The sequence below is a fragment of the Sorex fumeus genome, unplaced genomic scaffold, assembly GCF_029834395.1.
Source record: "Sorex fumeus unplaced genomic scaffold, SorFum_2.1 ptg000030l, whole genome shotgun sequence".
NCBI classification, from domain to species: domain Eukaryota; kingdom Metazoa; phylum Chordata; class Mammalia; order Eulipotyphla; family Soricidae; genus Sorex; species Sorex fumeus.
In genome coordinates, this window is record NW_026606087.1 from 8,341,713 (window position 1) to 8,364,564 (window position 22,852).

A 22,852-nucleotide genomic window follows, 5' to 3' on the forward strand; every position below is an offset into this window, starting at 1 on the left:
AGCACAATTAGGCGTGAACGCTCTCCCCCCAAAATAGAAAATTATTTTTTCATAGAGAATTAGTACCCTTTATCACAAATTTGTGCCTGAAGTTAAAATCCACACTAGTTTAGTGAATTTATGACCTTTCCACTTTTTGGCACTTGGTAGCAGTGGAGGTGCAGCAACTTGTATACCAAAAGCATAACCCTTAACACTACTGTCACTGTATTATGTCAACTACAATTTGAAAAGAATAATCCTCCCCACCTCAAAGCTATCTTCTGTGACTGAGTTCTAATTAGGAAGTTTAAATTCAATTATATTGAGCTAATCTTAAAGCTTTTTGGGGGTTGGGACACACCAAGAAGAGTTTAGTGATGGTTTGGACTACTCAGCAGTGCTCAGGGAATCATGAGGTACCAGGGATTGACTGATGTCTTCTGCATGCAAAGCAAGTCCTCTGGGCCATCCATCTCCTTACTTCTACCTCATTTCTTAACAGAAGTATAATAAAAACATAATGTAAAGTAGTAAATTTTTGTAATAATAAAAACCATTCAAGATTAGTAGGTATATTTTTTAATCCCAAAATATTTGAGTGTGAACTAAAAGCTCATACTTAAACAATCAATGTTTCAGAGCCAGGGATTTAGCTGAGCAGTAGAGCACTTGTCTTGCATGTGTGAGGCCCTGGTTATCATCCCTGACACAGCCAAAATCAAATGAACAAAAACCAATGTTTCATACTCTATCAAAAATTCAAACCTTCCGCTTTTAGTACTTATGTACATTTAGTATGCATATACATGCTTAATACATATATACATACTCTACATTTTGTAATGTAGTAGGAATGGAGATAAATAGTAGAAAACAGGCACCACAAAGTATATTAAGACAATTAAAGTAAGCTCAGAGTGACTTTTAATATACCAATCATGTTATAATAATACACAAGTCAAATAGACAAGTGCAAACATAAACCAAGAGAAAAACAAACAATGGACAAATTCTATTTTTTAAAAAACGTGTTAGCCAGTAGTATTAGTTAAATGGCTAATCACAGATAATGTATTTTGGAAAAGCTTGGAATAGTCAGAAGTCATTCTGGCATTTCAAACAGCTATGTACAGTATCAGCCAAGATTAGTTTATGTACATAAATGTTGAAGATAAACAAGGCAAAACACTTAAAAACAAACTAATAATACAGTCAAGTACAAAACTTGGGAGAGGTAAGGAAACATTTTTAAAAAGTCAGGGAAGAGCATTATCAGGAAAAAAATTACAAAACCAGTAATATTACTACATTAATAATACAGCATTACAAAGAGGGTCAGGGGAAAGGTGCATTTATCCAATGCACTAGCTTCAAAGTTCAAAGAGGAAAAAGGCAAACAGCTGCTTTCATCAAAAGCAGCTATATATTTCACATAATTGTTTTTAAAAGAAGGCCTATGAACAATGATTGTTTAATGCTACAAGTTTACAGCAAAGACAAAACTAAAATAGCAGCAAATTCACAAGGCAATACTTCCACAGAATTATCATTCCATGGTTCATGCAATGCCTACAAAGTGCTCCCAGTTGGATATACAAGTGTAAATCACAATTAAAAAAAAAAAAGAAACATAAGATTGACACACAGGTACACTGACGGCTGAATAGTAATAAGCCCCTTAGCAGTTCCCCTTTTCAAAAGGAGAGAATGTCTGTAATAAAGCCCTTGAGTCCTTTTTTACAGGTCACTACAAGGAAAGATACCTTTTATTACAATGCAACAGCAAACTATAAGCAGCACACCACCACAGTGGTTTACCCTGGAAAGGTTGATGTAACATCCAACAGTGACTGATACCCTAGAGAAGACAGACAGGTAAGACTAGATGAAAGCCTGATGTAAGCAAAGGTCAAAGTACAGCTTTCAACTGTAACTCAAAAATAAAAGTCCTAAAAGGTACTTCAGTAAAAGTTACTGACACCGATTGAGAAAGAAATTGCAAACTGGATTCTAGCAGTGATTTCCATCTAGCTTCCTCTTGTCACAGTTTTTTTGGGGGAGGTGGGAATGAGTTCAGTATATGGTCAGGCTGACAGAGCGGTTCATTTTCTTTCCAATAAGCCGAGATGTTCTATTACTCTGGGTGGTGGACCTAGTGGCCATCCGATCGGTGTACAGTGCTCTTTCCTCGGCTGCAGCTTTTGCCATCTGGGCTTTCTTGAGTTCTCTGAGAAGAGAAAAACGAGAAATAAAACTTTTCAACTGCTGAAATAATCCTAGAAACTGATTTAATCCTAAGAAGTGATCCCTAGAAACCAAACACAAACAATATATTATTGGTTGGGCGACCTTTTCATGCAGTTATTTTAAAAAATATTTATTGCTTTGATTTTTAGGCCGCATCTCCTTTACAGGGCTTTCTCCTGGTTCAGCACGAGAGGGTCAAAAATGGGTTGGCTGCATGCAAGGTACCCACTGTACTCTCTCCAGCTCTTCAATTATTATCCTAAGGTTTAACAGCTCCTGTTAATAAATTTATAAAATAGGTTTTTGTTTTAAAAGCCTCTGCATTCTCTCCGAAATAATTTTTCAACTACAATACATAATTAGGTACAAGTGGTTATATGGTGTTTGGGTCTTTTTTTTCTTTTTGGATCACACCTGGCGATGCACAGGGGTTACTCTTGGCTCTGAACGCAGTAATTACTCCTGGTGGTGCTCAGGGGACCATATGGGATCCTGGGAATCGGACCTGAGTCAGCGGTGAGCAAGGCAAATTGCCCTACCCACTGGCTAATGCTCCAGCCCCCCAGTGTTTGGGTCTTAATAAAAAAAAAATTATTTCAAATAGTGTCAGTAAGTGTAAGGATTAAGGTGCTTGCCTTACATGCCGCCAGCCTTGGTATGAGGCCCATCACCATGTACTGTCACCCACACTGACCCCTGGAGTAAAAACCAGTAATCATCCCTGAGGACTGTGGGGTGTGGTTCCTATCCTTTTCCCAGCTCTAACCCATATTATTAAAAAAATGTATTATCTAATAATTATTAGATTGTAAGGGGCTGGAGCGATAGCACAGCGGGTAGGGCGTTTGCCTTGCACGCGGCCGACCCAACCGACCCGAGTTTGATTCCTCCACCCCTCTCGGAGAGCCCGGCAAGCTACCGAGAGTATCTCGCCAGCACGGCAGAGCCTGGCAAGCTACCCGTGATGTATTTGATATGCCAAACACAGTAACAACAAGTCTCATGATGGAGACGTTACTGGGCCCGCTCGAGCAAATCGATGAACAACGGGAGGACCGTGACTGTGATTAGATTGTAAAGGGAAATGAAATTTTATTTCCTTATTTATATAATTGATGGGCTAGAGCGATAGCACAGCGGTAGAGCGTTTGCCTTGCAGACAGCCAGCCCAGCCGAGCCAGGTTCGATGAACAACGCGAGAACAGTGGGTTTAATATAATTGATGCTGTTAAATAATAAACCTGTCAATATTTCAATTTATGTTAGTTTAGAATCAAAATAGTGGCAATAAAGCACTATTGCCAGAAAATAAGCAACAGTTTCACAAAAGGGCAAAGGTCAAATGCAAACCATCTACCAATTTAGTGGGCATTAATTTTTATCCTTTCATAAAAGTAGAAAATAATTAATGTAAAGAGAATTGTTAATTTGTGGTTGAGTTCCCCCCCCCCATTAATTTTTATTAGTGAAACACCATGAGGTACAGTTGTAGACTTACAAATTTTTGTGCTTAGGTTTCAATTAAGTGGTTGAATTTTTGTCGGGGGGAGAAAGGGACAGGTTCACTTTAACTTTTGTTACAATTTAGGAATTTGGGTTTATCACCACTTGTACATACTTATATGCTACTCCTACTTTTTTTTTTAGAGGGGGTTGGTGGGACACTCAGCTGTGCTCAGGGCTTACTCCTGGCTGTGCTGAAGGGACCATTATGTGGTGCTGGGAATCGAACATGGGTCTGCTGCGTACAAGGCAAGCACCCGACTCACTGTTTTATCCTTTTGGCCCAAGTCCTAAAATTTTTAAAGCCCACAGATTTAAAGTTTAAAAACAATACAAATTGGTCTGAAGAGATAGCACAGTGGGTAAGGTCTCGATCCCCAGCATCCGATATGGTATTCTGAATCCCACCAGGAGTGATCCCGTGCCTAGAGCTGGAAGGAAGCCCTAAGTACAGCCAGGTATGGCCCAAACATTTTCATGCCCCAAAAGACAAACAACACAAATTTATGGGCCAAATAGTAGAGTCCTCAAATTTTAGCTATTAAATAGTAAGCCAAATTAATATTCTTTACTAACAGAAAGCCTAAATCACTTCTCATTAAGATTTGAGGACAAGAACTGGAGAGAGATTAAAATGGGTACCTTGGGGCTGGAGCAATAGCACAGCGGGTAGGGCATTTGCCTTGCACGCAGCCGACCCGGGTTCGATTCCCAGCATCCCATATGGTCCCCCGAGCACCACCAGGAGAGATTCCTGAGTGCATGAACCAGGAGTAACTCCTGTGCACCACCGGGTGTGACCCAAAAAAGCAAACTGTCACTGCCCTCCCATTGTTCATCGATTTGCTCGAGAGGGCCCAGTAACGTCTCCATTGGAGACTTTGTTGTTACTGTGTTTGGCATATCGAATACATCACGGGTAGCTTTCCAGACTCTGCCGTGCAGGCGAGATACTCTCGGTAGCTTGCCGGGCTCTCCGAGAGGGGCGGAGGAAATAAATAAATAAATAAATAAATAAAATGGGTATCTTGATCATAATTGATCTGGCTTCAAGTCCCTTATGGTGTGTGTCCCATAACACCCCAAGCCTGCCAAGAACAATTCCTGAACAGAGCCATAAGGACTGACAACTCTGTAGCCTGACCCACATAAAGGTTTGAAAACAAAATGCTCAAAATATAACAATCTTTACTTACTTCTGCAAAAGTGAATTTTTAAACTTTTCAGCATTCAATTCTATTCGTAATTGTTCCGCACTCTTTCTGGAAGCAGATAATAATACTGAATGCTTTACTAAAGCCATTGCTGAAGGTCTTCTCTCTGGATCTGGATGAATCATAACCTTAAAAAGACATTAAAGAAGTGAAACCGAGTAAAATACTAAGCCATATTTATAAAGTGCTACGTATAGAAAATGCTTACTTTTAGCAACTCTGTAAATTCTTGGGAAAGCACTTGTGGAATCCGAGGTAATCTACCCTGTCTGATTTCATGCCACTGGTCTCCATTGCTAGGAAGAGGTTCAGCACCAGCAGCACATACCACTGTGAGGGCAAGGGCAAAAATATCTGCTTTTGGCAGATGAGTATAGATCTGTCAAAAAAAATTAAGGGAACAGTCAAAATAAAGATCATACTATAGTAATGATTTGGATAAGAAACAGAATTATAGGGGCTGGAATGATAGTACAATTGGTAGGGTGCTCGCCTTGCACATAGTCAACCCTGGTTCAATCCATAACATCCCATATGGTCCCTCCCAAGCACCACCAGGAGTAATTCCTGAATGCAGAACCAGGAACCCCTGAACACCGCCAGGTGTATCCCCCAAACAAAACAAAAATGAAACCAGAATTATACAAAATGTCCAATGAGGGGCCAGAGATATAGTAGAGGGGTTAAGGTGCTTGCCTTATATATGGCTGACCCCAGTTCAATTCCCAGCACCACATATGGTTCCCCAAGCACTGTCAAAAGTGATCCCTGAACAAAGAACTGTGAAAAGGCCCTGGGAACCACCTTCTTTGGAACCACCCCCTCCAAAATAAGAACATAAAATACTAATACAAATATGTGAGCATCACAGCCAAGAGTGTGTGTGCAACTGCAGTCATTCCAACATCACATCAAGAGGCCAGAAGAAGTAGTCCAACAGGCTAGAAGCACTCTTTACATGCAGGACTCCCAGTTTCTGTCACCTGTATACCCCCAAACCTGTATGAGCAGGTACGGCCCCCAAACCAAAAACAACCAAACCATTGTTGCTACAATGAAGGGAAGAAATAGGAGTGAATTTTTAAAAAAGAAAACCAAAAAAATCAAACCGTAAATAGATACTAATATTCTGATCTCAAAAAGCCCTATTCTGTTGCTATCCTACACTATTCCATTTTAAACCTCAACCTATAATATATGGGAACGTCTTATTTACTATACCTTCACCACTATTAAATATTATAAATCTTTGCTTTGAAAGTCTGGTGATATAAATCTATCATAAAATACTATCCTGAAGACATGAGGTGATGAGCTTTGTTCCTAGCACTAACTTACATGATGAGTGCAATCCTGGTGGAACTGCCATCTGTGATCCCTGGCACCAGAACAAATCTCTAGTATATTGCAACCGCATGGAATGTGAACATCACAAAACAAAGTGTGCAATTCCCTGCAAATAATGCTGTCAAGTATATGATCCCTGATTATTACAACATCAAAGGGTGGTGTGGGGTAGAGGGTGGGGAAGTTCTTGTTTTTACTGCTTTACTGACTTCTGCTAGTTCAAACACTCCCAGCTGATGGGTTTCTATTTTGTATTACTATACTATTAGACATTAACTTAAAATTTAATATAACTACTTCTAATACTCTTAATAACTGGTATTACAAAATAAACATTACAAAAGCATTGTAAAAGGAAAAAAATTACCTCCTGCAAAACTTCATTTGCAAGAAAACGACTATCACCCTCTTCAACCTGTGGACTGGAGATCCTTGTAACATGCCCAAGATCACCTAAAATAATTTTAAGAACAGTGGAGTTAAAATGAAATAGTCTCTCTCAATTTTAAGATAATAATTTGGTCGTCTTTCTTTCTTACCTATTTTAAACATAACTTTGTTTGACGCCCAGTCATCTTCATCGACTTCTTCAGATGCAGCATTTGGGATTGAGATTCGAGATATGAAAATATTACCTGTCAAACAGTTATTTATGTAAGCCACACTATAATGAATAATATAAGCAAAGTTCACAAACAAGGCTGCATATATCAGAATCACCAAGACGCTTTAAAAAAATACAGCTTTTGGGGCCAGAGTGAATAGTACAGGTAGGATGCTTGCCTTATATGCAGCCAACCCAGGTTTGATCCCGAGCACCACATATGGTCCAGCAAGCTCCACCAGGTTTGATCCCTATGCTCAGAGCCATGAGTAAACCCTAAGCACCTATGGGTGTGGCTGAAACCCAAAACTACAATTTCCTTTTCTTTTTGGGATCACACCTGGTAGATTTCAGCTACCAGCTCTGTGCTCAGCAAACAGTAGGGTGCTGGGTATAAACCACTGGCTCCTGCATGTAAAACATGTGCTCTAGCCCACTGAGTTAGCTCTAGTCTCTCTAGCTGATATGTGTGCATGTGTGTGTGTGTGTGTGTATGTGTGTGTGTGTATGTAATGTTTGTGTGTGTGTGTGTGTGTGTGTGTGTGTGTGTGTATGGTTTGGGAGCAGTGCTGGGAATTGAAACCGGGTCTTCTATACACAAAGCATACATTTAGATTGGAATAAATATTTTTTCAAAAATGTTTACAATATATTTGTCACTGTTTCTGAAATGAAATTTATTTTAAGCTAAAGTACATAGGCTTACTTACTCCTTAGAAGTACTACTCCTTCATGTTAAAATCTAAGCTCTAGGGGCCAAAGTACAGTGGGCAGGGTATTTTCTTTGCAAGTGGTCAAACCCAGATTTGACCCCCAGCACCCAATAGGGTTCCCCGGAGTCTGCCAGGATTGACTCAACTCTCTCCCCTACACACACACACACACAAAAACAATTCTAAGCTCTTTGAAAACACATTCTGATACTGTTTGGAGTAATGGTACGGTGTATCTAAAGTTCCTCTTATCTAACTTTTTAGCTAAAAAATTATCTAATAGAAAAAGAAAAAGGAACTTAAAAACCATTATATTATATTCCTATACTCTTTAAACCTGAGTCACTTATCCATCAGAGTCCCACTATGAACTATACTGTTCTCAGAAAAAATGCTTAATTTTTTTCAGCCTGCAAAATTATCATGTCAGATTTTGGGGAAATAACAAAAAGAAGGAAATAAAAATAATAAAAATAATGCTATTAAGTGGAACAAGTCTTTTAAATCAATGAAAAAACATATTGAACGACTAATCTTGGCAGATACCAAGTTGACCTATGCTTAGGCTGAAAACTAACTCTGATGCACCTCCAAATTCCATTAACATTAACAACCAGGAGGAATCCGGCAAATTAGATTGGAAAGTAGCACGAAGACCACTAAACTCAATAAGCAAAAACAGTAACACAGAAGGCTCAATTAGCACCAAACAGCTCAGTAAATACTCAATGATTTAATAACATCATTGTGAACTATAACAATCTTCACAAATTTTCTTTCCCTTAGCTACTTTTTGATAATTCTACTTACTATACTGTTGTAACAAGCAATAAATTATTTTGTGTGTAAGGCAGCAGGCTTGAAGGGTGGTGAGAAACTGGGGACAATGGTAAAGGGGAGATAACACTGTTGGTGGGATTGGTGCTAGAACACTGAATGCCCAAAACTCCTGCATTATGAAAAACTTTGTAAACCATAGTGTTCAAATAAAGTTCAGAGAAAAAAAGAAAAGAAAAAATATAGTAAGAGATTTTATATTTTCATAAAGCAATTTATCCTATATAAACCTAAAAAAACACAGGTCAGAGAATCTGTAATACTTACTAGGTTTTATATCCATGTGAACCAAAGACATTGAATGAATATATCTCAAGCCCCGGGCAACTTGCAAAAGGAGATCCTTCAAATCTACTTCTGAAAAGTAGCTCATTCTTCTGTAGTTTTCACTTATAGCATCAGCTAAACTTCCACCTAACAAAGAAAAAATTATCATTATTTTTATAGACTCTTCATTCTATTTTTATTTTACTCTTTCAATGGGCAATCAATTTATGAGCACAAAATACAACATAAAGTTGGTCTCGTTCATATGCCCAAGCAATCTACTTGGATTTTTTGTTTTGTTTTTGGGCCACACCTGGTGGTGCTCAGGGGTTATTCCTGGGGCTCTGTGTTCATGGATTACTCCTGGCAGAGTCTAATATAGAGTGCTGGGAACAGAACCTGGGTTGGAAGTGTGCAAGGCAAGAACCCTACCTGCTTATACTGTATCTCTAGCCCCACAAACTACCTGATTTTCTTTTCTAGAGTAGACATGTAATCACTGTTATGTTTATTTTTGCATTATTTTCAGTTCCTTTTACATAAATGATAATTTTCAGTATCTTATAAATGTCTCATCACCAATATACAAAGATAGACAAGATATACAATATACCCTTTCTTACTCTCCACACAATTTCTGGGGTTTTTTTTGGGGGGAGGGGCTATTTTTGGCTTTTTGGATCACACCCAGCAATGTTCAGAAGCTACTTCTGGCTCTGCACTCAGAAATTACTCCTGGAGGAGTAAACGCCCTACCTGCTGTACATTGCTCCAGCCCCCATAATTTCATAATATAATGGTAACGGCCAACTCCATGCTTAGGGGGGACCATGCAGTGAAAAGAATCAAACCTGATTTGTCGTCACAGGCAAGACAAGTGCCTTAATCCCTACGCTATCTCTCTGGTCCCTAATGGATATCTGAAAATAATTCACAAGACTTTGTTAGTAGAGAATATAAAAAATAACTTTGATCATTTCTAATATATTTAGAGTTTCTTAGGAACAAACTGCTGGGCAAAGACTACATTCACAGACGAATACACAAATGTATACATGCACATTGTGTATAAGTATAAAATCTCTTTTGTTATGGGGCTGGAGCAATAGCACAGTAGGTAAGGCATTTGCCTTGCACGTGGCCAAACCGGGTTTGATTCCCAGCATCCCATATGGTCCCCTGAGCACCGCCAGGAGTAATTCCTGAGTGCAGAGCCAGGAATAATCCCTGTGCATGGCCAGGTGTGACCCAAAAAGAAAAAAAAAATCTCCTTTATTACATATAAAATAGACTTTTATAGCTGCAAGGGGTATTTCTGTTTATTCTTCCATGGAAAAGTTTAGGATTAAGTCATATCATCAGTGGCAAGATCTGATTGCCTCTAAAAGTTTTCATGAAAGAAATGGGGCTGAGATGGGTAGGGCACTTGCCTTGAATACAGCAAACTCCAGGTATCCAATATTGTCCCCCAAGCTTACCAGGAGTGATCCCTGAATGCAGAGCTAGGTGTGCCCCGAAGACCAAAATATATTAATAAAAAAAAAGTAACAGTATGCTGTTTCTTGCTTCTAAAAGGCTAATACTGAAACTCTGCAAACATATGTCCCAAGTAAATCTGGGGCTCTGTACCCACCAATAATGAGTGAAAATATCTATTTCCCACATCTCTGAAAACAGAATCTATCTACATTACTGGGGTAGAAGGTCGCCACACTGGCAATGCAGGGGACTATTCCCAGCAATGTTAGGGACCAGGACCAGGCAGCAAAGAGAACTGAATATGGGTTCCTGTATGCAAAGCAATCACTCCTTGTCCTTTAAACTACAACTCCAATACTAAACTCTATATCTTAATAAGTAAAGACAGTATGTCTACAGGTATAAATATACACATATATATATATATATTTTTTTTTCCACTTTTTGGATCACACCTGGCAATACTCAGGGGTCATTCGTGGCTCTGTACTTAGGAATCACTTCTGGTGGGGCTCAGGGAACCATATAGGATGCTGGGCATTGAACCTGGGTTGGCTGCATGCAAGGCAAATAAATGCCCTACCTGCTGTACTAGAAGCTCCGACCATAGGTAAAGATACTTCTTAATACATTTTTGCTGTACATAAGAACATAACCTGTTCCTACAGATTTAATCAAACTAAGTAACTTGTTTACATTTTTTTTGCGGGGGGGGGAGGGGTGCTGGGACACACCCCGAGGTGGTTTACTCTTAGCTCTATACTGAGAGTTCAGGGCTTACTTCTGGCAGGGGTCAAGGACCACATGAAGATTGAACATGAGTCAGCTTCGTGCAAGGAAAGTGCCCTAGTCCCTGTACTATGGCTCCAGTCCCATACTTTTCAAAACTTTATACAAGTTTATAGTTTATATCAGAGGAAATAAGTTTCGTAAAGTAACAAAAAACAAATCCCTTCTGTTTAAAGCTTAGTTAGGAATCTAGAGTAACAAAAATCAGTAAGATTAATTTTATTTAATCCAGGAAAAAAGGTTCTATAATTTGAAATCAACCTAACAACAAAATGTATGTTTTTAATACTGAAAAGAGAGAGGGGCTAGAGAGATAGTACAGCAGGTAGGGCGCTTGCCTTACACATGGTGAGCCCAAATTCAATTCCCTGGCACCCCAGAATGTCCCCCAAGCAGGAGTGAACTATGAGTACAGAGCCAGAACTAAACCCTGAGCACGGTCTGGTGTGACTAAAGCAAAAATTAATAATAAAATAAAAATAAAAACCAGGGGCCAAAGAAATACTATACAGAGGTTAAGGTGCTTGCCTTGCACATAGCTAAACCCAATTCAATCCAGGAACCCCATGTGGTTCTCCAGTCAATCCAAGGTCTAGCACCCTAGATGGTCCCCACCAAGCCTCACTAGGAGTAGCCGTGAACATCACTGGGTGTTGTTCCACCCCATAAAAGGCAATTCTGCTTCTGGGAATATACTCATGGCCCCAAAACATAATGCAGAAATGACACCTGCACTTGTATGTCCAATGCAGCACTATGCATAACAGCCAAAATCTGGAAACAACCAAAGAACAGAAAAGTAGATAAAGAAGCTATACACAATGGAATACTATATAGCCATTTGAAAAATGAAGTCATGAAATTTGCTGATAAATGGATAGATACATGGAGTATCATGCTGAGTGAAATGAGTCAGAGGGAGAAGAACAGATAAAGAATTATCCAACATATATGCAGGATATAAAGAAACACAGTAGAAGAATAATACCAAAAGACAACAGAATTGAAGGTCAGGAGTCCTAAGTAGGAAGCCTGCCGTAACTGGTAAAGGGGCTGTTAGCTCAGAGAGGGAATACTATGATAACAATAGGGGAAAGTGATCTCTCTAGACAAGTATCAGTGCTGAAAAGAGGTAAAGTGATATTCACAATACTCTTTCAATAACAATACTGCAAACCACAGTGCCTAAAAGAAAAAATAAGAAACCAAAAAAAGTGCCAAAAAAAAAAACCCCGCAGGAAAAGGGGCTTTATTTATTTCTGCTTTTTGGGTCACACCTGGCGATGCACAGGGGTTACATCACTCCAGCCCCCCAGGCTTGCTTTTAAAGCCCCTTTTCTGGGGCTGGAGAGATAGCACAGTGGATAGGGCGTTTGCCTTGCACGCGGCCAACCAGGGTTCGATTCCCAGCATCCCATATGGTCCCCTGAGCATCACCAGGAGTAATTCCTGAGTGCATGAGCCAGAGTAACCCCTGAGCATCGCCAGGTATGACCCAAAAGCAAAAAAAAAAAATAAATAAAATAAAAATAAATAAAAGCAAGCCTGGGCTGGATAGGCAGGCTGGCTGGCAGGAGGGAAACTGGTGGAGGGAAGTGGACACTGGTAGACAGACGGGTGCTTGGAATATTGTACCACCAAAATCATGAACAACTTTGTATCTTCTAGTGATTAAAACTAAAACAAAACAAAACAAAAAGCAAGTAAGCCAATCAGACAGGTGGGCCTGAAACCCTAGATCAAACTGCAAGAAATATTACAGATGCTTTTACAGCGTCTTACACCTGTAACTGGGTCGATTTCTTCTATCTCACTGCTGAAGAGCATCTCACCACTGGAGGGCCAGGAAAGTTGTGAAACTTAAAATGCAAATGACTGAGATAACAAGGTGGTTAGTAAATTAACTAATTAAAGTATTATCAGTTTATCAACATGTACAAATGATAACAAGTGGAGGGAGGAATGTGGAAAGGCAAGCAAAAGATAACAAAAGGAAGAACACACAGAGGCCTCAAGGTCTTACTTTTGAGACTGGAGATAGTACAGCGGTAGGACTCATGCCTTGCAGGAGGTAAATGGGGTTTGATTCCCAGTACCTCATATCATCTCCCCTCAGCAGGGCCAGGAGATATCCCAGAGAACTACTAAGTATTCTCCTCCCCTCCCCCCAACTAGAACTCTTACTTTCAACTATGCAGAACAATAATACAAAGAGGCAGTCAAGTTTCACATAGGTCTGTTTTTTGGAAGATCTAGTTATATTTTAAGACTGATTTTTTTTAGGGGTCTGGAGAGCTAGTACAGTGAGTAAGATACTTGCCTGGCTCACAGCCAACCTGGGTTCTATCCCCAGTATGCCATAAAGTCCCCTGAGCCCCACCAGGAGTAATTCCTGAGTGCAGAGCAAGGAGTAACCCCCCAAGCCCTCCCCCGAAAAAAACACCCGTTAACAAAGAAGGTTTAGCTAGCACCAACAGCTTAGTAAACCCTTAAACAAGGATTTAATATCCCCATGATGAGATATAACAATTTTCACAAATTTTCTTCTTAAGAACTTTTTCATAATTCCATTAGCCATTTAGTTGTAACAAGCAATATAAAATAAAGTACGTGTGCCTGCTAAGGGGGCAGGACGGGGAGGAGGTGAAGGGGGTGCTTGGGAAAAGGGAACCGTGGTGATGGAAAGGTCACACTGGTAGTGGGAATGCTGTTGGCATACTGAATGCCTGTAACAAATGCATCATGAACAACATTGTAAAGCACAGTGTTTAAATGAAGTATTTTTAAAAAAACCCCAAACAACCCAAAGTGAGTCTGATAAACAAACTAAAGGGAGATGTTGACTGGCAAATACATAGTAGAGAAGATACTATGGTTGTGATTTACAATATTAAATGCAGTGATTATAAAAGCAAAGTTAAAAAAATAGTTGGGGGGAGGTGCAGAATTTAAAAAAAAAAAAAAGTTCAGGGGCCAGAAATAATACAGCTGGTAAGGTAATGTAAGGTGCCTGGTTTTCAACCAATCCACTTAGTGTTGAACAATGCTGCCTTAAAGGACTTGCTAAAATTACAAGCTATGAAAGAAGTTCAAATGCCGAACCTTTACGTATATGCTTGCTTTACAAGGAAGAGAAGATCAGAAAACTAAGAGTATGAATTTAATAGCAAAGTATTAAAGGATTCTAGTGGTAAACTAGGTTGTACAGATGAAAATGAGGCAAGATTATTGTACACCTTGAATTTAGATGAAGAGTTAGTGTTATTTTATGAATAACCAATTAGTTTTTGCAGCACATAAAGTGAACTAGAAGGTCAAATACAGTCTATTATCTATTTTGTACACGCACTAATGATCTCTTTCTACAATATATACACATATTTATTGCAAGATCACTGTCCTCCAAAGATCAGTTTGAGTGATAGGTACATAAATAATACGAACAGACATTACTGAAGTAAAGCAAACAAGTTTTCAATAATAACATCCAGTAATTATGCAAAAGTACTAGTTTTACTTAAAATTTGTGGTAGGCTTTTGATTCTTTAGTTACAAAATATAGAAAAAATATAGAATTAGAACAAGATTTCACATGGAAATAATTAGTTCCTTAATGTTCACTTCCTTAAATTAACAAGCTAGAAGAAAACCATTGTATTACTCACCATTACAATATTCATTCTGTATAAGCATATGATCATCTTCTGCCCATGCAGAGAAATATCGAACTACATGGGAATGTTGTCCAAGCACTGCATGAGCATATACTTCTCTCAAAGCATTCTGCCTAGGATAAATTGAGATTCATAGGACAGTAAATATTTTTTTAATTTTTATAAAAGTTTTTAAAAAGCTTTTTAGGAGCTAGAACAGTAACACAATGGGTAAGATATTTGTCTTCCATATGCATGGCCCACCTGGGTTCACTCACTGGCCATACCATGTGGTCCCCAGAGCAACACCAAAGGCAACCCCTGAGCGTCAAAGAGCATGACCTACCCAGAAAAGTAAAAGGTGCGTGCTTTGCAGACAGCCAAGACAGCCAAGCCAGTTTGAGTCCCACCAGAAGTAGGCCCTGAGCAGCGTATGTTAGGGTTTAAAATCAACCAAAAAAAAAAAGCTTTTTTAAAGAATAGGAAGCATGGGGCACCACAAGATAGTACAGCAGGGACAGAGCTTGCCCTATACGTGGGCTGACCAGGGTTTAATTCCCAGCACTATATATGGTTCCCTTGAACACTGCCAGGAGTGAACCCTGAGTATAAAGGCAGGAGTTAACTCTGAGCACAGCTCATTGGCGCCTGCAAAACGAAACAAACAAAAATAAAAAATAGGAGGCTGAAGTATGTAATTTGAAAGCAAAGATTCAGGTTTAATCCCAACAAATCTGCCCAGTAGAGCCCAAGCACTACTAAGTTTCAAAATTTTATTTATCCTTTAAAAAAACAGAAAAGAAAAGAAGGGGTCTGAGGGACTATTCCAGAATAGGGCCTTGCAAGTGGCTGACCCAGGTTTGATCCCCAGCATCTCATATGGTCCCTCAACCCTCCAAGTATTATTCCTCAACCCTCCAGGTATTATCCCTGAGCACAGAGCCAAGAGTCAGTCCTTGAGCACTACTAGGTGTGCTCCTGTCCCCCCACTCCCACGCACACAAAAAAGAGAACTAAATTCAGTGCTTTATCACCTAAAACCTCAGAGATGGGGAAAAAAAACAAAAAGCCTTCCCTCTAAAATCATGAACAAGCCCACTCTCATCACTTCTAGTCAATTTAGTACTGGAAGTACTCACCATAGCAATTAGGCATGGAAAAGATATTAAGGGCATACAGATATGAAAGAAAGAAGTCAAGCCCTCACCATCTGCAACTGACATATTACATTTAGAAAACTCTTAAGACTACAAAAACGCTCCTAGAAACAAATAACAGTCAAAGTGGCAAGCTACAAAATTTACTTGCAAAAGCTCACGGCCTTTCTATAAGCAAACAGTGAAAGATATTAAGAAAACTTTTCCATTCTTTCATAATTGTGCCTCAGGAAAACCAAATACCTAAGAATTAGCCTAACTAAAGAGACAAAAGACCTATACAAAGAAAATCACAAAACACTACTTCAAGAAATAACAGAGGGGGCTGAAGAGATAGTACAGCAGGTAGGGTGCCTGACTTGCACGTGGCTAACCCAGGTTTGATTCCCAGCATCTCATTTGGTCCCCTGACCACTGGCAAGAATGATTCCTGAGTGAAGAGTCGGGTGTAACCTCCAAGCATCACTCAGTGAAACCCCAAAACAAACAAAGGCAGAAATAAAAGAGGACACTAGAAAAGGGAAACACACTGCCTGCTCAGGGCTGGAGTGATAGCACAGCGGTAGGGCGTTCGCCTTACAAGCGGCCAACATGGCCGACCCGAGTTCGATTCCTCCGCCCCTCTCGGAGAGCCCGGCAAGCTACCGAGAGTATTCGATATGCCAGACACAGTAACAACAAAGTCTCCAATGGAGACGTTACTGGGCCCGCTCGAGCAAATCGACGATCAACGGGAGGGCCTTACTGCCTGCTCAAGGATTGGGAGAATTAACATCAAAATGGCAATACTCCCCCAAAGCATTATACAGATTCAGTACAATACCGCTATAAGGATACCAATGACAGGTTTCAAAGAAATAGACCAGACACTTCTGAAATTCATACAGATCAATGAAGTATTCATCCCAATAGCTAAAGCAATCACTGGGGAAAAAAAGATGGGAGGCACACTTTCTTTAAATTCTACTACAAAACAGTAGCACTGTAATCTCGCTGTTCATCAATTTGCTCAAGCAGGCACCACTAACGTCTTCGCAGAGCCTGGTAAGCTACCTGTGGCGTATTCGATATGCTAACCCCCCCCCCCCCCCCCCGCCGCCAAAAAAAACCCCTACAAAACAATAGTAACTAAAATTCAAATATTCCCTGGTACTGGAATAGACAGCTCCTCAGATCAATGAGCTGACTATCTAGACAGACTTCCATGTATATGGTCAGTTAATCTTCAATAAAGGAGCAAAAATTATTAAGTGGAGCAAGGAATGTCTCTTCAACAACTGATGCTGGGAAACCTGGACAGCTACATGTAAATTATGAATTCAGATCTCAAAAGCCATGAACAAAAATCAAATCAAAATGGATTATGGGGCTGGAGCGATAGTATAGTGGGTTGGGCACTTGCCTTGTGTAGCTGACCTGGATTTGACCCCCAGCATCCCATATGGTCCGTGGAGACCACCAGGAGTGATTCCTAAGTGCAGAAGCAAGAATAACCCCTAGCACCACTGGGTGTCCCCCCAACCCCCAAAAAGTAGATTAAAGATCTCAATATCAGACCTGAATCCACAAGGTACAAAGAGGAAAACAGGAAAAAGACATCGGCATTTCTAACAGTTAAGCTATGATACTGAAGAGGCATCTTCAAGGATGAAACACCACTGTCTGAGCAAGTGAAAGCAAAAGACAAAGGGGACTATATTAAGAAGCTTCGGGGCTGGAGCAATATAGCACAGCGGGTAGGGCGTTTGCCTTGCACACGGCCAACCCAGGTTCGATTCCCAGCATCCCATATGGTCCTCTGAGCACCACCCGGGATAATTCCTGAGTACAGAGCCAGGAGTAACCTCTGTGCATCGCTGGTTAAAAAACATAAATAAAATATATTTTATTTATATATATAAATAAAAAAAATTCCGGGGGTTTCACAAAAAGCAAAAAATAAATTAAGAAGCTTCTATACCTCAAAGTGAACAATGACCAAAATACAAAGACAGCCAAGACTTAAGAAATCATTTGTCCATCACTCACCTGAGAGCCAAGATATATAAAACACTGTCGAACTTTATAAGAAAAACATTAAAACCCATCAAGAAATGGGGAAAATAGATGAAGAGAAACTTCCTCAAAAAGGAAATACAAATGGCCGAAAGGCATATGAAAATGCTCTACATCATTAATCACCATGGAAATGCAAACCAAAACAACCTCACTCCAAAGATCACCTCATACCAGAGACTGACACTCATCACAAAGAATCACCAGCAGTGTTGGTGTGGATGTTGGAGGTGGGGAGACCCTTATTCACTGCTGGTGGAAATGTTAACTGGTCCAGCCTTTTAGGAAGATAATACAGACATTCCTCAAAAAAAAAAAAAAACCTAGCATTAAAACCCAGCAATTTTACTCCTAGAAATATATCCTAAGAGTCCAAAAACAATGCAGATGCAGAAAAGACATCAGCATTCCTAAAATCACTGTAACAATATGCGCGGCAGCCAAACTCTGAAAACAATCCAAGTGTATGGGAGGAGATAACTAGAAAATAAGCTACAGTACATATACACAATGGAATATTACGCAGCCTTTAGAAAAGTCAGTCAGGAATTTTCTGCTACATGGATGGATCTGGAGATTATCATGCTGAGTGAAATGAGTGTGAACAAGAGGACAGACATAGAATGATCTCATTCATCTATGGGATATAAAGAAACATAATAGGGCATAACTAATGCCCAAGACAATGGAAACAAAAGGCAGGAGAATTGGTCCTTAGCAGGAAGCTTGCCACCTGGGATGGAGGGGAATACATCAGGGAAGGGACCACTATGACAATGATGTAGATATAGAATTGGTCACGTTGAGGGAGGACTGGGTTCTGAAAGGAAGTAAAATGACATGGGTGAAATTCTATCAGTAATAGTAATTACTGTAAACCAGTGCCTAAAAGAACAAAGGAAAGTGAATAAAAGTGCTGTCTTTTGGCTGGGAGGGAGGGAAACTGGGGACACTGTTACAGAGAACTGGGCACCAATAAAAGGATTGGTGCTTGAACATAATACTTCTGAAACCCGATCATGAATGTCTTTGTAATTCACAGTGATTCAATAAATTAAAAAAAAAAACACTCAGAGAACAAAACCCCCCAAATTTTAATACATACTCATCAACAGAGCCGGCCAATGGCTTTTTGGACCGCTTAATGGCATAAATGCATCCATCCAACCTCTTCACACACTTGAACACAGAACCAAATTCTCCAGAGCCAATTTTCTCTAGCTCATGAAATTCTGTTGTATACCGTGACTTCATATTGCTTTCAGTAATTGTAATCCTCTGTAATAAGAGATATATTCACATATTAATATAAAGATATAAAATAATTTTCCACCATAATGATAGTACTATGTGAAACTTTAAAATTATGTGTTGGTGCTAGAGACAGCAGCATATAAGGAAGGGACTTGCTTTGCATGCATGAAATTGAGTCGAATCCCCAGCACCCCCTGTGATCCCCCCAAAACCCTCCCAGGAGTGAACCCTGAGCACAGTGACAGGAGCAAGTCTTGAGCCCTGCTATGTGTGGATCTCCCCCCAAAATAAAAATCGTATGTTAACATGCTTATATAACTTGTTAAAAAGCACAAAATCAATTTTCAGAAACAAAATATTTACTTTAGCAGGTCTTGTTTCATCTTCGAACTCATAATCACTGGCTTCCATGTCCTCACCATAGGAACTGAAAAAATATATATTTTCCCATCAATATTTATGACTATTACATCAACAAGACAAAAGCTTTTAAGTGTGCAATGAAATAGATTTTTAAAGGACCTAACAGAGAATATTTAATTTTGTAATTCTTAAATCTCTAGATACAATTCTGCTGATGAAAGCACTGGCCTTGATAAGACAGAATCACCAGAAGCCAGTATCATACAAACTCAACATTAAAAGCTTTCTAGGGGCTGGAGTGAGAGCACAGCAGGTAGGGAATTTGCCTTGCATGCAGCTGACCCGGGTTCGACCCCCGGCATACCACTGGTCCCAAGCACCGCCAGGAGTAATTCCTGAGTGCAGAGCCAGGATCGAGGAGTGACCCCTGAGCATGGATGGGTGTACCCAAAAGGCCAAAAAAAAAAAAAAAAAAAAAAAAGCTTTCTTAAACCATCTCTCTGCTTGCCTTACAGAAGTTCTAAAAGCTACCTAGGCCTTTCCTGAGATTACTTCTCTCCCAGCTCTCCTGAGAATTAGTTGCAAGTAATTAAAAAAAAAATAGAGTGTAAGCTTTAATATATCATTCAGCTGAAATTAAGTTTGATAACTACACCGAACCTATCTTATATAGTTAGAAAGTCAACCTCCAAAAGACAACTTACTCATTCCAATATGTTCTCTTTCTTCTACGACACTGTCCTGAGGAATGAAGTAACAGAGAATCTGGAGTAAAAGGATTAATATTCACTTGAGGAGTCTGTCGCATGTCAAATTCCCTTTTTCCTGATTTTTCTGTATCCATGAACAGAGAACCACCACGGAGTTTAACAGAACTAGAATCAATTCCACGAGCTTTGGAGAGCAAACTCTAAGAAAAGAAAAATTAAATATTCAGGATGCGAGACCCATAGCTAGTCTTCTCAACCTACATTTTACATGGGTAAAGATGTAGATCAGAGTAACACATAAATCTTTGCTGTATTTCACGCAAAATAAACACTGGTTAACTGTGATGCTTGAAGCTGGATGCACGAACACTTCCTCTGAAAAAAGGTCAACCACTACTAAAATAGGTCTCTAACTCTAAAAAGAACTGACTAAAATTAAGTTTATTCTTGTGTCTAGAAGTTAGCAAACTCTTGAATCCATCTAAAAATAGATGCAGTCTAGGAGAACCATAAAAGTTCCCCACCCCTCTACCCTTATCTAAATAGGGCTTTGAAAAGCCACCTCTGCTGGCCTCCTCCCCACACTTCCAAAGGGATTATTGCCTTGGGCCAGTTAGCTGGGGGGGGAAAAAATACCCTGCACAGCACAAACAAAACAAGTCTTCCTGAAGGTTTACAATTAGCAGTAAGGAAACCTTACTTACAAGGGTGCATTTTCCATATTAATCTTATCAGTGCGATTTGCCTTCATTTTGAAAAGTGTCCATTTCCAAATCTGCGGTCACTTCTAAAACTCTACAAGTGGTAATCTGCATCTTTAAACTCTACAAGTGGTAATCTGCATCCTGCCTGGCTCTCAACAAACAGGCGGAATACCTACTTTTCAGATACTCATCAACCCCGCGGAAGCCTTTAAAGATCCAGCCACCGCCAGCCACAAAAAGCCAACGCGGGATTTTAGGGATGCTCCACATCCCCACCCACGCTCGGGCTGACCAAGCTGGGCCACCGCCAAGCCAAGGGTGTACACGAAGGCATCCCCCGTGAACAATAAGGCTCGAGAGGGGCATCCCCACTCCCCCGAGTTTATTGGCCAGGGTCCGAGACTGTCAAAGCGGGGTGGGTCAGCCCGTACCTCCCGTGTCGCAGCGTAGTCTCGCTCCAGAGCTCAAACCCAACCCACCCACCCCCGCCCCCGAGGAAAAAAAAAAAGAGGCACAGCCCACCACAAGCTAAGCCCAGGAAATCTGTTCTTAACCGAACTCCGGCGTGCGCCGCCCCAATTACAGGCGCGATCGCGGCCTTTAAAAGGCACCATATGGCCCTGGCGCCCCGAGTGTCAGGTGGCCGGGTCGGGGGCCCCTCGGAGCCTCCGCGCCCGGCGTGCGAGCGGTGCCCCACCAGGCGGGCGTTAAGTCGTCGGCCACCTGGCCCGGCGCCCCCACGAAAGATGAAGAAGTTCCAGGCGAAGCCCATTGTTCAGTTACATAATCTTAACGGCCACCTCCTGGGCTGCGCCCCAAAGTGGGGCTGCCAACTTGCGGTGCGGCGGCCGGGCCGGGCCAGCGGGGCGCGGCCGGGCGGTTATGTAACCGAACCCCGGGCCGCGCCGCGCCGCGCCGCGCTCGGGCCCCCGGCGCCGCGGCCTTTTTAAATGGTCGGGTCCCCCCGGCACGGGACCGGGGCGCCGCGGCCCGCCGCGCCCGCTCACCTTGGGGGTGTGCGGCGTGTCGAAGAGGCGCAGCTTGCGGAACGTCTTGTGCGGCGGCGTGCCCGGGTGGTCGGGCAGCGGCGTGCAGGGGCCCTCGGCCGCCCGGCGCGCCCGGCAGCCGCGCGGGGACGCGTCCCCCGGGCCGCCGCAGCGCACGGGCGAGAAGGAGCTGCCCAGGAAGTAGGTGGCCGCCGGCGACTTGACGGGCGACGACGAGCCGAAGCCTTCCTCCTCCCACGAGTCGCCCTCGGCCCCGCCGCCGGCCGCGTCCGCGCCGGGGCAGGCGCCCCGCAGCACCATGTCCTCCTCCAGCTCCCCGGGGCTGCCGGGGGCCGGGCCCGGGGAGCGGCGGCGCTCGGGCCCGGGCTCGGTGGGGCTCCGCGCCGGCGGCAGCGGCGAGTCGGGCTCCTGAAAGGCCGAGTCCTCCCCGGTGCTGTGGCCGCTGCCCTCCTCCTCCTCTTCCTCCTCCTCCTCCTCACAGTCGCTGCAGGGCGAGAAGATCAGCTTCTGCCGCAAGCTGCAGGCGGCCCCGGCGCGGCGGGGCGGCGGCGGCTGCTGCCGACTCAAGAAGCTCATCGCGCCCCTGGTGCCGAGGCAGAGGACCGGAGGGCTGGGGCCTGTGGCGTCCACCGCACGGCCGCCCAGGGGGCGGGTCTGCCACGTGCGACTGGGCGCGCCGGGGCGCGGCGGCGACAGGCCTGCGCGGCTCCGGGGCGCTCGGGCCGGCGGGCGACGGTGGCGGTGCCGGCGGCGGCGGCGGCGGCGGCGCGGACTGTCCGGCAGAGGCGGGGCGGCCCGGGCGCCGAGGCTGGGGGGTCTCCGCAAGTCCAGCCGCAGGTTCGGGCTCCGCGGCTTCCCGCGACCGTTAACCACGTGAGTGCCCAGCCCACCAATCCCCGCCCAGCCCGGGGTTTGAAAAAAAAGGAGGGCGCGACGTAGCCCGCGGGGGGAGGGACCGGCTACGCGA

At 42.3% G+C, this 22,852-nt stretch overlaps 1 protein-coding gene across 1 annotated transcript; it reads right to left on the reverse strand.

Moving 5' to 3' along the window:
* Positions 1 to 888: 888 nt before the first annotated feature.
* On the reverse strand, positions 889 to 22,852 carry WEE1 (WEE1 G2 checkpoint kinase). Its single transcript, XM_056115938.1, has 11 exons — positions 21,886 to 22,852; positions 20,169 to 20,374; positions 19,465 to 19,528; positions 18,953 to 19,125; positions 14,648 to 14,769; positions 8,715 to 8,861; positions 6,833 to 6,928; positions 6,661 to 6,746; positions 5,155 to 5,325; positions 4,929 to 5,074; positions 889 to 2,209 (listed from the first exon to the last, which is right to left on the reverse strand). Exons 1-11 carry the CDS (start codon positions 22,459 to 22,461, stop codon positions 2,056 to 2,058), a joined length of 1,941 nt encoding a protein of 646 aa, XP_055971913.1. The 5' UTR covers positions 22,462 to 22,852; the 3' UTR covers positions 889 to 2,055.